General features: G+C 54.4%; 1 protein-coding gene across 5 annotated transcripts in view; it reads right to left on the bottom strand.

The window, feature by feature from the left end:
- Nucleotides 1–2,759: 2,759 nt before the first annotated feature.
- The window catches only part of LRP1 (LDL receptor related protein 1), a 131,320-nt gene continuing 116,436 nt past the window's right edge, over nucleotides 2,760–17,643 (bottom strand). For all 5 annotated transcript variants that reach the window (XM_063179362.1, XM_063179364.1, XM_063179363.1 and 2 more), the window contains exons 77-89: nucleotides 16,699–16,877; nucleotides 15,933–16,039; nucleotides 15,622–15,738; nucleotides 15,346–15,522; nucleotides 14,631–14,771; nucleotides 13,269–13,442; nucleotides 11,458–11,619; nucleotides 9,708–9,882; nucleotides 8,604–8,708; nucleotides 8,359–8,423; nucleotides 6,186–6,273; nucleotides 5,948–6,092; nucleotides 2,760–4,154 (exon numbers count right to left, since the gene is read on the bottom strand). In XM_063179362.1, coding sequence (XP_063035432.1) covers nucleotides 4,014–4,154; nucleotides 5,948–6,092; nucleotides 6,186–6,273; nucleotides 8,359–8,423; nucleotides 8,604–8,708; nucleotides 9,708–9,882; nucleotides 11,458–11,619; nucleotides 13,269–13,442; nucleotides 14,631–14,771; nucleotides 15,346–15,522; nucleotides 15,622–15,738; nucleotides 15,933–16,039; nucleotides 16,699–16,877 — 1,776 coding nt within the window. In that variant the 3' untranslated portion in view covers nucleotides 2,760–4,013. The remainder of the gene's footprint in view (nucleotides 4,155–5,947; nucleotides 6,093–6,185; nucleotides 6,274–8,358; nucleotides 8,424–8,603; nucleotides 8,709–9,707; nucleotides 9,883–11,457; nucleotides 11,620–13,268; nucleotides 13,443–14,630; nucleotides 14,772–15,345; nucleotides 15,523–15,621; nucleotides 15,739–15,932; nucleotides 16,040–16,698; nucleotides 16,878–17,643) is intronic.

Here is a 17,643-nt window from a genome sequence, read left to right as displayed (position 1 = left end):
GTCCCTGGGGGTAAAGGGGGGGTCCCAAGTGAGCCCCCCCCACTCACTCACTCGGTGCTGTTCTGTGGTTGTGGCAGGGCGGGAGGGGGCGAGGGGCACCCCCAGGTATAGGGGGAACAGGGGAGGGCACTTGGGGGTGCTAACCAGGGGACATGGGGGACAATGGGGGGGATACTCTGGGGACATGGGAGACACAATGGGGGACAATGGGGGAGACATGGGGGACACAATGGGGGGACATGGAGGACAATGGGGGACATGGGGACACAATGGGAGACACAATGGGGGACAATGGGGAGGACATGGGGGACACAATGGGGACATGGGGGACACAGAGGGGGGACAATGGGAAGGACATGGGGGACACAATGGGGGACAATGGGGGAGGACATGGGAGACACAATGGGAGACACAATGGGGGACAATGGGGGGGGACATGGGGGACACAATGAGGGGACATGGGGGACACAATGGGCGACGATGGGGGGGACATGGGGGACACAATGGGGGGACATGGGGACACAATGGGGACATGGGGGGGTGCTCAGGGACATGGGAGACACAATGGGGGACACAATGGGGGACATGGGGGACACAATGGGCGACAATGGGGGACATGGGGGACACAATGGGGGACAATGGGGGAGACATGGGGGACACAATGGGGGACAATGGGGGAGACATGGGAGACACAATGGGGGGACACGGAGGACAATGGGGGACATGGGGGATACAGAGAGGGGACATGGGGACACAATGGGGGGACACAATGGGGACATGGGGGACACAATGGGGGGACATGGAGGACAATGGGGGACATGGGGGACACAGAGGGGGGACAAGGGGGACACAGAGGGGGGACACAATGGGACATGGGGGACACAATGGGGACATGGGGGATGCTCAGGGGACATGGGGGACAACATGGAGGACAATGGGGGACATGGGGGATACAGAGAGGGGACATGGGGGACACAGAGGGGGGACACAATGGGGACACTGGGTGGACACGGGGGATGCTCAGGGGACATGGGGGACACAGAGAAGGGACATGGGAGACGCAATGGAGGGATATGGGGGGACACTCAGGGGACATTGAGGGTGCTCAGGGGACGTGGAGACAATGGGGACATGGAGGACACAGAGGGGGGACGTGGGGGACAGTGGAGACATGGGGGACACTGAGGGGACACGGGGGACACAATGGGGGACATGAGGGATACTCAGGGATACGGAGGACAATGGGGGACATGGGGGACACAGAGGGGACACGGGGGGATACAGTGAGGGGACACAGGGGACACTCAGGGGACATGAGGGACAATGGGGGACATGGGGGACACACTGGGTGGACATGGGGGACACAGTGGGGGACATGGGAGATACTCAGGGTGCACTTATGGGGGGATCCATGGGGCGTACAAGGGGGACACGGAGGCGGTGACACGTTGGGGGACATGGAGGGGCAGACACGGGAGGGGACACATAGGGGGACACAGGGGGGTCACACTGGAGGGTAACACGGAAGGTGACACATGGGGGGACAAAGGGGGAGTCACACTGGGGGGGAACACCGCTGCCCCCCAGCGCGTTCTCGATGGCGGTGTCGCCATCTGGTGGCGGCTCCCGGCACCGCGCGCGCCCGCCGGTGCCGGTTCCCGCTCCTGGTTCCCTTTTCCCCATTCCCCTTTACCATTCCCCTTTCCCTCTCCCCATTTCCCCATTCCCCATTCCCCATTCCCCGTTCCCCATTCCCCTTTCCCTTCTCCCCATTTCCCCATTCCCCATTCCTCATTCTCCCTTCCCCATTCCCCATTCCCATTCCCCATTCCCATCCCCATTTCCCCATTCCCCATTCCTCATTCTCCCTTCCCCATTCCCCCACTCCCTATCCCCATTCCTCATTCCCCCATCCCCCATTCCCCATTCTCCCTTCCCCATTCCCCATTCCCTTCTCCCCATCCCCATTCCTCATTCCCCATCCCCATTTCCCCATTCCCATTCCCCATTCCCCCACTCCCCATCCCCATTCCCTTCTCCCCATTTCCCCATTTCCCCATTTCCCCATACTCGTTTCCCCATTCCCCATTCCTCATTCCCCATTCCCCTTTTCCCCATCCCCATTTCCCCATTCCCCATTCTCCCTTCCCATTGCCCATTCCCAGTTCCCATTCCTCATTCCCCATCCCCATTCCCCATTCCCCATTCCCATTTCCCCATTCCCCATTCCCCCTTCCCCATTCCCTTCTCCCCATTCCCCATCCCCATTTCCCCATTCCCCATTCCCCATTCTCCCTTCTCCCCATCCCCATTCCCTTCTCCCAATTCCCCTTTCCCCTCTCCCCATCTCCATTCCCCATCCCTATTTCCCCATTTCCCCATTCCCCATTCCCAGTTCCCCATTCCCCATTCCCTTCTCCCCATTTCCCCATTCTCATCCCCATTTCCCCATCCCCATTCCTCATTCCCCGTCCCCATTTCCCCATTCCCCCTTCTCCCAATTCCCCTTTCCCTTCTCCCCATCCCCATTTCCCCATTCTCCCTTCCCCATCCCCTTCTCCCCATTCCCCACTCCCAGTTCCCCATTCCCCATTCCCTTCTCCCAATTCCCCTTCCCCCTCTCCCCATTCCCAGTTCCCCATTCCCCATTCCCAGTTCCCCATTCCCTTCTCCCAATTCCCCTTCCCCCTCTCCCCATCCCCATTCCCAAAACTTCCCCCTCCACCCTCTTACCCCCTTCTCCAACCACCAGCCCACGCTTCACTTTTTAAAAATTTTATTTATAACAATATCTGTTTTGTTTAGTTGTAAAGTAATCCAGCAAAAATTATTAAAACATTTCCCCCCAATAAAAGGATGGGGTGTCCCCCCCCCCCGCCCCCCCCACATGCGTTTATTTCTTTATTTCTACTATAAAAGCTAGGTCATTTCCAGGGAATTTTTTTTTTGCATTTTTTGGGGTTTTTTATTATTTTTCTTGTTAAAAAATGTGCATGTTGGAGAGCAGGAGAGAGGAGGGGGGTGAGGGGTTGGGGACCCCCCCCCATCCCACAGCTCAGTGGGGCTGGGGGCTTCATCCTGACCCCTGTAACAGTCGGGGAGGGAATGGGGGAAAGGGAGGCAGAGAGAGGGAGGAGAAATTGGGAAAATTGGGGAGGGAGGGGGGGGAAGGAAAATTGGAAAATTGGGGAAGGAAAAGAGGGGAAAATTGGAAAATTGGGGAGGGGGGAAGGAAAAGAAGGGAGGGAGGGAAAAATTGGAAAATTGGAGAACGAAGGGGAAGGAAAAGAGGGGAGGGAGGGGAAAATTGGGAAAGGAGGGAGGAAGGAAAAAAAGGGAAAATTGGAAAATTGGGGAGGGGGAAGGAAAAGAGAGGAGGGAGGGGAAAAATTGGAAAATTGGGGAAGGAAAAGAGGGGAAGGAGGGGAAAATTGGGGAGGGCGGAAGGAAAAAAGGGGAAGGGGAAAATGGGGAGAAAAGAGGGGATGGAGGGGGAAAATGGGGTGAAAAATGGGAGGGAGGAGAATGAGGGGCTGGGGAGGAGCTGCAGGACAAGGGAGCAGCAAATTGAGGTGGGGGAATCAAATGGGGGTCCCTGGGGAGGGGAGCTCTGCACTTAGGGGGGGTTTGGGAGCGTGTGGGACCCTCCTGTGCCTCCCCCCAAGCTGTGCCCCCTCCCCAGCAATGACCCCCAAGTGTCCCCCCCCCAACCCCCAGCCCCGATGTGTTTGAGGAGGGAAAAACGGGGAGAGGGGGGAAAAGGGGAATGTCAAGAGATTTCAAATAAACCAAATGTAAAGAAATTTCAAATAAACCAAAAAAAAAAAAAAAAAACCAAAAAAAAAAAACAAAATAAACCAAAAGCTGGGTCTGGCCTGAAACCAGGGGTGGGGGGGAGAGGGGGGAAATATACAGGTAATAATACTGCTCACATAGAAAAGTAATAATCCTTCATTTGTACATTTATACAGCGGCTCGTGGCCCCCCCCCCCGGCCCCCTCGTGCCCCCCCATCTATGCCAGGGGGTCTGCCAGGTCGTCGTCCCCCCCCCGGGCCAGCAGCTCCCGTTTCTCGTCCGTGCTGGCCAGGGAGTTGCGGCTGTTGTGGGCGCCCATGTAGAGCGTGGCGTACACGGGGTTGGTGAAGTTGGTGGGCTGCAAAAAAAAGGGGGGGTGAAAAAAGGAAAAAATTGGGAGGGGGCATAGATATCCAAACATCACCCCCCTCGGCAAGAAATGCCATTTCTGGGGGTGGTCCCCATGCTGGGGTCACTCGGTGAGAGCCCCCGGTAGATGGGACCTACTCAAGGGACATGGGGCAGCTCTGCTGGCTCTGCCCGCCCCAAAAGCTTTGTGGCCCCTCAGAGCCCCCCAGCCCTAAAATCTGAGACCCCTTAGAGCCCCCCAATCCAAAATGTTTGAGACCCTTCACAGCTCTCTAGCCCCAAAGGCTTTGAGATCCCTCAGAGCCCCCCAGCCCCAAAATCTGAGACCCCTCAGAGCCCCCCAGCTTTAAGATCCCTCAGAGCCCCCCAGGTTCAAAACTTTTGTGACCCCTCAGAGACCCCAAAACCTTTCAGAATCCTCAGAGCCCCCAGCCCCAAAATCTGAGACCCCTCTGATCCCCCAACCCAAAAACTTTGTGACCCTTCACAGCTCCCCAGCCCCAAAACCTTTGTGAACATCCAGTGTCCCCCAGCCCCAAAATCTGAGATCCCTCAGAGCCCCCCAACTCCAAACCCTTGTGCCCCCTCAGAGACCCCAAAACCTTTGAGACGCCCCCCAACCTCAAAACCTTTGTAACTTTAGAGACCCCAAAGCCTTTGTGCCCCCTCAGAAACCCCACAACCTTTGAGACCCCTCAGAGCCCCCAACCCAAAGCTTTTGTGAAGCTTCAGAATCCCCCCCAACCCCAAAACCTTCCAGACCCCTCAGAGCCCACCAGCCCCAAAATCTGAGACCCCTCAGAGCCCCCCAACTCCAAAACCTTTGAAACCCTCAGAGACCCCAAAACCTTTGAGATCCCTCAGAGCCCCCCGGTCTCAAAACCTTTGTGACCCCTCAGAGACCCCAAAACCTTTCAGAATCCTCAGAGCCCCCCAGCCCCAAAATCTGAGACCCCTCTGATCCCCCAACCCAAAAACTTTGTGACCCTTCACAGCTCCCCAGCCCCAAAACCTTTGTGAACATCCAGTGTCCCCCAGCCCCAAAATATGAGATCCCTCAGAGCCCCCCAACTCCAAACCCTTGTGCCCCCTCAGAGACCCCAAAACCTTTGAGACCCCCCCCAACCTCAAAACCTTTGTAACTTTAGAGACCCCAAAGCTTTTGTGCTCCCTCAGAAACCCCACAACCTTTGAGACCCCTCAGAGCCCCAAAGCTTTTGTGAAGCTTCAGAATCCCCCCCAACCCCAAAACCTTCCAGACCCCTCAGAGCCCACCAGCCCCAAAATCTGAGACCCCTCAGAGCCCCCCAACTCCAAAACCTTTGAAACCCCTCAGAGACCCCAAAACCTTTGAGATCCCTCAGAGCCCCCCCGGTCTCAAAACCTTTGTGAGCCCTCAGAGACCCCAAAACCTTTCAGAATCCTCAGAGCCCCCCAGCCCCAAAATCTGAGACCCCTCTGATCCCCCAACCCAGAAACTTCGTGACCCTTCACAGCTCCCCAGCCCCAAAACCTTTGTGAACATCCAGTGTCCCCCAGCCCCAAAATCTGAGATCCCTCAGAGCCCCCCAACTCCAAAACCTCTGAAACCCCTCAGAGACCCCAAAACCTTTGAGACCCCTCAGCCCCAAAACCTTTGTGATCCCTCAAAGCCTTTGCAACCTCTCAGAGAACCCAAAACCTTTTGAGATCCTTCAGTGTCCCCAAAGACTTTGTGACCCCTCAAAGCCCCATCCCAGCACTTTGGGCAGGACCCTGCAGACCCCCCCAGCCCCCCCTCACCTTGTCGGGGTCCAGGGCAAAGTCAGCATCCAGCAGCTCCCCCACGTCGTCGTCGGGCTCCCCCTCGTACATTTTGTACGTGGGGTTCCCAATCTCCACGTTCATGGCACCGTTGGTCATCCTCTGGTGCTGGAAGCCCTTGGCACTGATGGGGAGGGGGCACAGGGTCAGTGACACCCCCCAGAGTGTCCCCCAAACCCTCCGGGGAGCTCCTGTCCCTGTCCACGGCATCACTCACCCTTTAATTCTCCATTTGTACCACACGAAAGCCACCACGGTGAGGAGGATGAGGAGCAGCAGGATGGGGATGACGATGGAGGCGGTTCCTGAGGGAGGAAGGCACAGTCAGAGCCTTGGGGACATGGGGGGCAGCTTGGGGTGGCACTGTCCCCCCTTTCACCACAGGATGGAGGGCAGGAGGTGCTCAGGGGTAAACAGGGATCAGCAATACACCCAGGGGTGTGGTGTGGGGTGAAAGGGGGTCACACAGTGCCCCCAAATTAATCTATATCCCCCAAAAAAACCCCTGGGTGTGGTGTGGGATGGAAGGAGGGTCACACAGTGCCCCTAAATTAACCTGCCCCCCCAAAAAAACCCCCTGGGTGTGGTGTGGGGTGAAAGGGGGTCACACAGTGCCCCAAATTAACTTATATCTCCCAAAAAACTGCCCAACAAACTCCTGGGTGTGGTTTGGGATGGAAATGGGGTCACACAGTGCCCTCAAATTAATCTATATCCCCCAAAAAAACCCATGGGAGTGGTGTGGAGTGAAAGGGGGTCACACAGTGCCCCCAAATTAACCTGCCCCCCCCAAAAAAACCCCTGGGTGTGATGTGGGATGGAAGGAGGGGTCACCCACTGCCCCTAAATTAACTTATATCCCCCAAAAAACTGCCCAACAAACTCCTGGGTGTGGTTTGGGATGGAAATGGGGGTCACACAGTGCCCCCAAATTAATGTGTATCCCCAAAAAAAACCCATGGGAGTGGTGTGGAGTGAAAGGGGGTCACACACTGCCCCCAAATTCACCTATCTCCCACAAATACACCCCAAAAAAAAGCCTGGGTGTGGTTTGGGATGGAAACAGGGGTCACAGAGTGCCCCCAAATTAACCTGGCCCCCCAAAAACGCCCTAGGTATGGCATGGAGTGGGGGGGGGGTCATACACTGCCCCCCAACAAAGTGTCCGACAAATCCCGGGGGTTTGGTGTGGGATGGAAGGGGAGTGATCCAGTGCCCCCCAAATTAATCTGCCCCCCAAAAAACTGCCCAACAAACCCCCAGGGTGTGGCGTGGGATGGAAGAGGGGTCACACAGTGCCCCCCCAAAAAAAACCCTGGGTGTTGTGTGGGATGGAAAGGTGGGGTCACCCAGTGCCCCCCCCTTAACCTACCCCCCATTAAACCCCTATGGTGTGGTGTGGAATGGGGTCACACAGTGCCCCCAAATTAACCTGCCCCCAAAAAAGTGCCCAAAAAACCCCCTGGGTTTGGCATGGCAAGGAAAGGGGAGTGTCTCCCAGAGCCCCCCACTTAAACCTGCCCCCCAAAAACCAGCCCCAAAAATCTCCCTGTGTGCGGCATAGCATGGAAAGGGGGTGCCCCCCAGTGCCCCCCACTTTTCCTATCCCCCATTAGCCCCCCTCAGTGTTGTGTGGCATAGAAGGGGGGTGTCCCCCACTGCCCCCCACTTATCCTATCCCCCATTAAACCCCCTGTGTGGGGCATAGCATGGAAAGGGGGTGTCCCCCAGTGCCCCCCACTTATGTCCCCCACTGCCCCCACTTAAACCTGCCCCCCAAAAACCAGCCCAAAAATCCCCCTGTGTGTGGCACAGCATGGAAAGGGGGTGCCCCCCACTCCACCCCACTTCTCCTATCCCCCATTAGCCCCCCTCAGTGTTGTGTGGCATAGAAGGGGGGTGTCTCCCACTGTCCCCCACTTATCCTATCCCCCATTAAACCCCCTGTGCGTGGCATAGCATGGAAAGGGGGTGTCCCCCAGTGCCCCCCACTTATGTCCCCCACTTAAACCTGCCCCCCAAAAATCAGCCCAAAAATGCCCCTGTGCGTGGCATAGCATGGAACGGGGGGTGCCCCCCAGTGCCCCCCAGTGCCCCCCACTTTTCCTATCCCCCATTAACCCCTCTCAGTGTTGTGTGGCATAGAAGGGGGTGTCTCCCACTGTCCCCCACTTATTCTATCCCCCATTAACCCCCCTCAGTGTTGTGTGGCATAGAAGGGGGGTGTCTCCCACTGCCCCCCACTTATCCTACCCCCCATTAAACCCCCTGAGTGTGGCATAGATGGAACGGGGGTGCCCCCCATTGCCCCCCACTTATCCTATCCCCCATTAACCCCCCTCAGTGCTGTGTGGCACGGAAGGGGGTGCCCCCCGTTGCCCCCCACTCACGGCCGCTCTGCTGCTCGCCCAGCACCATCTCCTCGCAGCGCGGGCCCGTCCTGCCCGCCGGGCACCTGGGGGAGAGCAGCAGGGAGAGCAGCGGGGTTAGCGGGGCAGGGCCATGCAGGGCGGGAGGGAGGGACAGCTGGGGTGGGGCCGGGGCGGGGACACACATCGGGGGGGTGTCAGTGACGTCCGGAGGGACACACGGCCCCTCTGAACCCCCCCCCTCAAAGCTCCCCCTCGTCTCTTACTGGCACTCGGGCAGCTGGCTCTTGTCGCTGATGGAGCAGGTGCCGCCGTGCAGGCAGAAATTGTCACAGGTCAGGCAGCTCGGGGCGATCTTGCCATCGGGGCAGCTGGGGGGGCACGGGGGGTCAGCGCCATGGGTACCCCCAGATGCCCTGTGCCCTCCTCTGGGTGTTCTGTGCCATCCCGGGGGTGTTCTGTGCCATCCCTGGGGTGTTCTGTGCTCCTCTCTGAGTGTTCTGTGCCATCCCGGGGGTGTTCTGTGCCTGCCCTGGGGTGTTCTGTGCCATCCCTGGGGTGTTCTGTGCCCTCCTCTGGGTGTTCTGTGCTATCCCTGGGGTGTTCTGTGCCCTCCTCTGGGTGTTCTGTGCCCGCCCTGGGGTGTTCTGTGCCATCCCTCGGGTGTTCTGTGCCCCCTCCAGGGTGTTCTGTGCCATCCTTGGGGTGTTCTGTGCCATCCCTCGGGTGTTCTGTGCCCCCTCCAGGGTGTTCTGTGCCATCCTAGGGGTGTTCTGTGCCATCCCTGGGTGTTCTGTGCCCTCCCTGGGGTGTTCTGTGCCCGCCCTGGGGTGTTCTGTGCTACCTCCACCTGCCCTGTGCCCTCCCTAGGGTGTTCTGTGCCCCCCTCTGGGTGTTCTGTGCCATCCCTCGGGTGTTCTGTGCTACCCCCACCTGCCCTGTGCCCCCTTCTGGGTGTTCTGTGCCATCCCTGGGGTGTTGTGTGCCCTCCCTGGGGTGTTCTGTGCCCTCCTCTGGGTGTTCTGTGCCCGCCCTGGGGTGTTCTGTGCTACCCTCACCTGCCTTGTGCCCTCCTTGCGTGTTCTGTGCCATCCCTGGGGTGTTCTGTGCCCGCCCTGGGGTGTTCTGTGCCATCCCTGGGGTGTTCTGTGCTACCTCCACCTGCCCAATGCCCCCCTCTGGGTGTTCTGTGCCATCCCTGGGGTGTTCTGTGTCACACTGAGACACATCCACCTCCTCCTCATCCTCGCAGATTTATCCACCCTGAGTTACCCACCCAGCTCTGGCCGTCCCTACCAAGTTTTTTTCTGCTTTTCCCTGCGCCCACCACCCCGTTTCCCCCCCTCCAGCCCCACATTCCCAACACCTACATGCAGGAGACCTCTCCACTCTGCTTGTTGATGCTGCACTTGCCCTCCTGGCAGCGGGAGCACTTGTTCTCCTGGCACTGGGCACCCTCGAACTGAGGGGGGCAGCGGCACTGCTTGGCACCGCTGGCTGTCATCTGGCACACGCCGTCGTTCTCGCAGTAATCAAAGCATTGTCCTGGGGGGGGACAAGGGGCTCAGGGCGGGCAGCACCTCCAGAGGAGCCCCCCAACCCCACAGCAAAGAGGGGGAACTGGAAATCCAACCCCATGGGGGCTGCTCTCAGGGATTCCCACAAACGAGGGGGAGATGGGAGCCCAATCCTTTGGTGTTGTCACCAGAGGGGACGTAGAGGGTGGGAAAAACACAGAAGAGGGTTGGCAGCTCGACATTCTGGCACTGTCCCCAGAGGTGTGACCCCAGGCATCTCCAGGTGAGGGACACCCATCCTTCTCATCCCACACTGATGTTCCCAGACATTCCCAAATGAGGGACACCCACCCTTTTAACATCCCAATTGTTGTCCCCAGATGTCCCCAAATGAGGGACACCCACCCTTCTAACACCCAAATTGTCCCCTAGACACCCTCAAATGAGTGACACCCATCATCCCAACATCCCCACTGCTGTCCCCAGACAGGTGACTCCAATCCTTTTAATGTCGCCACTGATGTCCCCAGAGATCCCCCAATGAGTGACACCCACCCTTTTAATGCCCCCATTACTGTCCCCAGACAGGTGAGGGACACCCATCCTCCCAACACACCCCACTGCTGTTCCCAGATGTCCCCAAATGAGGGACACCCGTCCTTTTAACATCCCAATTGTTGTCCCCAGATGTCCCCAAATGAGGGACACCCATCCTTTTAACATCCCAATTGTCCCCAGATGTCCCCACATGAGGGACACTCATCCTTTTAACATCCCAATTGTCCCCAGATGTCCCCAGGTAAGGAACACCCGTCCTTTTAGCATCCCAATTGTTGTCCCCAGATGTCCCCAAATGAGGGACACCCATCCTTTTAACATCCCAATTGTTGTCCCCAGATGTCCCCAAATGAGTGACACCCATCCTTTTAACATCCCAATTGTTGTCCCCAGATGTCCCCAGGTAAGGAACACCCATCCTTCCAACACTCTTTCCAACATTGCTATCCCCAGACATCCCCAAATGAAAGACACCCACCCTTTTGACACCCAAATTGTCCCCAGACATCCCCAAATGAGTGACACCCACCCTTTTAACACCCAAATCGTCCCCAGACATCCCCAAATGAGTGACACCCACCCTTTTAACACACAAATTGTCCCCACACGTCCCCAAATGAGTGTCCCCCACCCTCCCAGCACCCCCGGTGCTATCCCCAGACATCCCCAAATGAGTGACACCCACCGTTTTAACACCCAAATTTTCCCCAGACATCCCCAAATGAGTGACACCCACCCTTTTAACACCCAAATTGTCCCCACACGTCCCCAAATGAGTGTCCCCCACCCTCCCAGCTCCCCAGCGCTGTCCCCAGACGTCCCCAAATGAGTGACACCCACCCTTTTAACACCCAAATCGTCCCCAGACGTCCCCAAATGAGTGACACCCACCCTTTTAACACCCAAATCGTCCCCAGACATCCCCAAATGAGTGACACCCACCCTTTTAACACCCAAATCGTCCCCAGACGCCCCCGAATGAGTGCCACCCACCCCCCTGACGTGCCCCCCGCCGTGCCAGCCGTGTCCCAGCGGTGCCACTCACGGTACTGGCAGCGGTCCCCGATGAAGGAGGGCGGGCAGCGGCAGCTGGGCTGGTTGCCCTGGTTGACGCTGCAGCTGCCGTTGTGCTGGCAGTAACCCGAGCACACCTGCTGGTTACACCTGGGGCCCGTGAAACCCGTGGGGCAGCGGCAGGTGGGCATTCCTGGGGAGAAATAACACGTTAGTTCCTTCCGTGGGAGGGTCAGGACAGACGGACACGAGAGATCTCTGACCGCCAGGGTGTGGGATTTGGGGTTTATTGCAAAGGGACAAGGGCAGGGAGCTGCTGGGAGCTGCCAGGCACAGCTCAGAGCAGCCCCAAGAGAAGAAAGGGGTAAAGAGAGAGGTAAAGAGAGGGGAAAAGAGGATGAGAGAGTGAGTGAGGCTCCCATTACAATACAATAAATCTTCTGGTCGTGGAATTTGGGGTTTATTGCAAAGGGCCAAGCGTAGGGAGCTGCTGGGAGCTGCCAGACACAGCTGGAGCAGGACTGAGAGAGGGAGAGAGAGGTAAAGAGGCTAAGAGAGCGAGGTTCCCGTTATAAATCTTCTTTTGGTTGTGGAATTTGGGGTTTATTGAAGTGCAGGGATCTGTTTGGAGCTGCCAACCACAGCTCGGAGCAGGACTGAGAGAAGAGAGGGGTAGAGAGGATGAGAGGGGGAGAGAGTAAGAGGATGAGAGAGCGAGGTTCCCATTCCAATGCAATAAATCTTCTTCTGTGTTGAATATTCTGATTCTCACTAACCAATCTAGTCCAAGATACAAATCCTACAGCATTTCCATACAGCCTATAAGAATCATTACATCACCATACTGTGCTACATTTTAAACCCTAAAAACTCCTCTTTGGGCCCCTTCTGCCAAGCAAGTATAAACTTGCTTTCATTTCAATCTTGCTTATATTTTCCATATTCTCAAAATCTTTTGCCAGGCAATCATATTTGCAAGGCTTTCCTGTTTCATCTTCTCCAACACTTCACCTGTCTGTCTGTGTGTCTGTCTGTGTGTCTGTCTGTGTGTCTGTCTGTCTGTGATCCCCCCCCAGCTCACCTAAACTCGCTTTCATTTCAATCTCGCTTATATTTTCCATATTCTCAAAATCTTTTGCCATATCTTCCCTAACATCCCCACCTCTCTGTCTGTGTCTCTGACCTCTCTGTCCGTGTGTCTGTCTGTCTGTGACCCTCCCTGGTTCACCTAAACTTGCTTTCATTTCAACCTGACTTATAGTCTAACTATTCCCAAAAATCTTTTGCCAGGCAATTCTATTTATGAGGCTTTCCTGTTTCATCTCCCCAACACTCCACCTGTCTGTCTGTGTGTCTGTCTGTGTGTCTGTCTGTGACCCTCCCAGCTCACCTAAACTTGCTTTCGCTTCAATCTCACTCATAGTTTCCATATTCTCACAATCTTCTGCCAAGCAATCCCATTTATAAGGCTTTCTGTTTCATCTTCCCCAACATCCTCACCTGTCTGTGTGTGTGTCTGTCTGTGCGTCTGTCTGTCCGTGATCCAACCTGGCTCACCTACACTTGCTTTCACTTCAATCTCACTTATATTTTCCATATTCTCAAAATCTTTTGCCAGACAATCATATTTATAAGCCTTTCCTGTTTCATCTTCCCTGACTGTCTGTGTGTCTGTCCGTCTGTGATCCCGCCTGGTTCACCTAAACTTGCTTTCATTTCCATCTCGCTTATACTTTCCATATTCTCCAACTCAATCATATTTACAAGGCCTTCCTGTTCCATCTCCCCCAACGCCCCACCTGTCTGTCTGTGTGTCCGTCCGTCCGTGACCCCCTGGCTCACCTGAGGGGGAGGCAGCGCAGGTGCCCCCGTTCTGGCAGAAGCCTGAGCACTGGTTGATCTGGCACCTGTCCCCGCTGTAGTGGGGTTGGCATCGACACTTTGCCTGCTTGCGGGCATTCAGGAAGCAGCTGCCACCGTTCAGGCACTCCAGGTCACACGTGTCGGTGGTGGGCACTGCCAGGGAGGGGTGAAAAAAATGTGAAAAATATAAAAAAATGTGTGTGTTTTATGCTTGGTTTTTGGTGAATATTCAGGTGAATGTTATATGTGTTGTGTTAGAAAGTGGTGGTGCATTAGTTCTCTTAAGTAGTGTGGTGGGGTTAAATATAAATATAAATATAAATATAAATATAAATATAAATAGAAATAGAAATAGAAATAGAAATATATAAGTAAATATAAATAAGGCATAGATACAGATATAGATATAGATATGCAGATACAGATATAAATATGAATATAAATTTATAGACATAAATATAAACATAAATAAATATAAATACAAATAAGATATAGATCATATAGATATAGATGATATAGATATGGATATAGATATAAATATAAATATACCTAAATATATATAAATATAAATATAAATATAAATATAAATATAAATATAAATATAAATATAAATATAAATATAAATATAAATATAAATATAAATATAAATATAAATATAAATATAAATATAATATAGATATAAATAAATATAAATAAAGCATAGATATAGATATACAGATACAGATATAAATATGGATATAAACTTATAGACATAAATATAAGCATAAATAAATATAAATACAAATAAGATATAGATCATATAGATATAGATGATATAGATATAGATATAAATATACCTAAATATACCTAAATATACCTAAATATAAATATATAGATATAGATAAATATAAATAAGGCATAGATATACAGATATAAATATGGATATAAATTTATAGACATAAATATAAACATAAATAAATATAAATACAAATAAGATATAGATGATATAGATATAGATTATATAGATATAGATATAAATATACCTAAATATACCTAAATATACCTAAATATAAATATATAGATAAATATAAATAAGGCATAGATATACAGATATAAATATGGATATAAATTTATAGACATAAATATAAACATAAAATAAATATAAATACAAATAAGATATAGATGATATAGATATAGATGATATAGATATAGATATAAATATACCTAAATATAGCTAAATATAAATATAAATATAGATATAGATGCACAGAGGCACGGAGGGGATGGAAGCGAGCAGGGCTGCGCTGGCAGAACCCAACCTCCCTCCTCATCCTCATCCTCACCTTCTCTGGTGTCACCTACCTACAGGGGACACGGTGGGCGAGGGGACAACCACACAGGTGCCATTGTCCAGGCGTTTGCCATTGGGGCAGGTGCACACGGGGCCACTGGGGCTGAGCAGGCAGAGCCACTCGCACTTCTTACGGTCACAAGGGTTGGTCACTGCAGGAGGAAAGGGCACAGATGGTGAGGACAGCCAGGTGGTGACCCATAGCCCTTCTTGCTCCTCTAGGACATTCCCCTCCACAGCTCTGTGCTGCCCCATCCATGCTCTGACGTCCTGAGGTTGCCAGCTGGACAGCTGGACTCTCCAAAACCACTTCACCAACCCCCAGCTCTGCCCATCCAGACATCCTCACTTTGGGCAGGAATCTGGGGGTCTGAGTCCCCTCAAACTCAATGTAGGAGGAGAGGGCACAGATGGTGAGGACAGCAGGGTGGTGACAGCATGGTGACCCACAACTCTTCTTGCTCCTCTAGGACATTCCTCTCCACAGCTCTGTGGTGTCCCATCCATGCCCTGAGGTCACCACCTGGCCAGTTGGACTCCCCAAATCCACCTCACCAACCCCCTGCTCTGCCCACCCAGACACCCCCACTTTGGGTAAGAACTTGGGGGTCTGAGTCCCCTCTTCCCAATCCCTCCCTCACCCTCTGGCACCTCACACCCGGTATCACCCCCTGGCACCTCCCCACCACCCCAGGAGCAGGGTGGGGGTCCCAGGCCCTCACCCACCCTCTGGCTGCTTGTACTGGTGGTAGAGCACCACGTCGGTGGCGTGGTTGAGGCCGGAGGTCAGGTTGGTGACGGGCTTTTGCCCAAATTTGTGGATCTTGAAGATGCGGTTGTTGATGTAGGTGACGCCGTAGATGTAGTCCTCAAAGATGTCGATGCTGAACGGGTGGCTCAGCCCTGGGGAAGCCAGCAGAAGACATGTGGAGGCAGGAATTTGGGGATTTGGGGATTTGGGGTGGGTTCTGAGGCCAGGGACCCCCATGGAACACCCCTTACCCTTCTTGTTGTCGATGGCCACCACGGGGTCGGTGCCGTTGAGGCGGATGCTGCCGATGACGGAGAGCTTGGCATCAGCCCAGTACAGCCTCTCATTGTGGTAATCCACAGCCAGACCTGGGGGGGACACAGCCCTCAGTGAGCCCTCAAGCCCCTCCTGAGCAGCTGACCCACAGAGCAGCACCCCCACTTGCCCTACACCCTCCTGCCATGGGGCTCTGAGCCCTCAGAACAACCCTCCCCAACAGAAATGGGTTGAACGTGTCCCCATCGTGGCTTTTGTCCCCCTTCCTGTCACCTGTCTGCCTCACCTGTTGGCCACTGGATGTTGTCCTGCACCAGGGTCTCCCGCAGAGTCCCATCCATGGCAGCTGTCTCGATCTTGGGGTGATTGCCCCAGTCTGACCAGTACATGGTTCTGTAAGGACACAGGCAGGTCATTCCCAGGGGAATTGGAGAAACCCTCCCACACCATCCCCACAGCATCCTGGAGTCATCAGGCAACTCAAGAAGGCACAGAGAGCGATCCTGGGACACATGGGTGGTGAGGGGAGTGCTGTGAGGGATGGACAGAGGGATGGGAAGTCCCAGGACAGTCCACTGACCAGGGAGGAGAAACCCTCCCACACCACCCCCATGGCATCCTGGAGCCACTAGGCAACTCTGGGACAACTCGAGAAGACACAGAGAGTGACCCAGGGTGGGTTTGTGGTGAAGGGAGAGTGATGAGAGATGGACAGAGGGATGGGAAGTCCCAGAGGAAGAGGACAACCCAATGACCAGGGAGGAGAAACTCTCCCACACCATCCCCACAGCATCCTGGAGTCACCAGGCAACTTGAGAAGACACAAAGCGTGACACTGGGACACACGGGTGGGTGAGGGCTGGGCAGAGGGATGGGAAGTCCCAGAGGAACAGGACAGACCAATAACCAGGGAGGAGAAATCCTTCCACATCATCCCCATGGTATCCTGGAGTCACCAGACAACTTGAGAAGACACAGAGCATGATCCTGGGACACATGGCTGATGAGGGGAGTGCTGTGAGGGACAGACAGAAGGATGGGAAGTCCCTCACCCCCTCAGTGGGTCCACCACGATGGCGTGGGGCTCGTCGATCATCCCCGAGATCAGCGTCTTGCGGTTCTCGCCCTTCATCTGCGCCACCTCGATCACGTCCCGCCCCGAGTCCGTCCAGTAGATGTTCCCGGCCACCCAATCGATGGCGATTCCCCTTGGCATCTTCAACCCTGAGATCTGTGTGGGGCAGTGTTGTGGTGTGATGGAACAGCCTGTCTCAGTCATGCTGGTTCTTCCCCCAGGTGCGCCAATCACCTCTCCCTTCCCCTCCCTTGCCCCTGCTGAGTGCTGTCTGTCAATCTTGGCATTCCAGAAAGGGTGTCATGTGATTGGTGAAGTTCAAAAGATGCCTCTCAGCCCTGGGGGACATTGGGCCATCCAGGTGTCATTTGTTCCCTGAGATTTCCCCTCCCTTACCTGGTTGGTGGCTCCCTACCCCTTCCCTGCCCCTCTCCCTGGGGTTAAAAGGAACAGCAACCACGGGCTCAGGGAGTTCTGCTGGAGCTGTTGCTGCATTCAGAGGCCTGTGGGCCACAACAAAGCTCTGGATCCAAACCCTCCAGCAGAACCGACTCCTTTCCTTCACCATCGCCTTAAAGCTTCTCCACCAGGGTAAACCTGAGCTCCTGCAAGCCTGGACTTGTCCCAAGCACCCAGCTGCAATATCCAGCTGGCCAAAGGTGTCTCTGGGGTGAAACCACCACAGCTGCTGCCTTTGGCCAAGCAGCAAGGACTGGACAAGCCCAGGCATGTTCCATCTGGCTATATTGGTATTTAATTCCAATATAATGGCGCCCAATGTGAGGCAGCTCCATCCTGGGGATGGATCAGTCAGGGAAGAGACCCCTGAGGTGAAACCACCACAGATGCCAACTTTGGTCAAGCAGCAAGAGCCAGACAAGCCCAGGCATGTTCCATCCATCTATATTGGTATTTAATTCCA

Source organism: Melospiza melodia, chromosome 31 (genome assembly GCF_035770615.1).
Source record: "Melospiza melodia melodia isolate bMelMel2 chromosome 31, bMelMel2.pri, whole genome shotgun sequence".
In the NCBI taxonomy this organism is placed as follows: domain Eukaryota; kingdom Metazoa; phylum Chordata; class Aves; order Passeriformes; family Passerellidae; genus Melospiza; species Melospiza melodia.
Note: the sequence above shows the minus strand (reverse complement) of the source record. Positions and strands in the feature narration are given on the sequence as shown.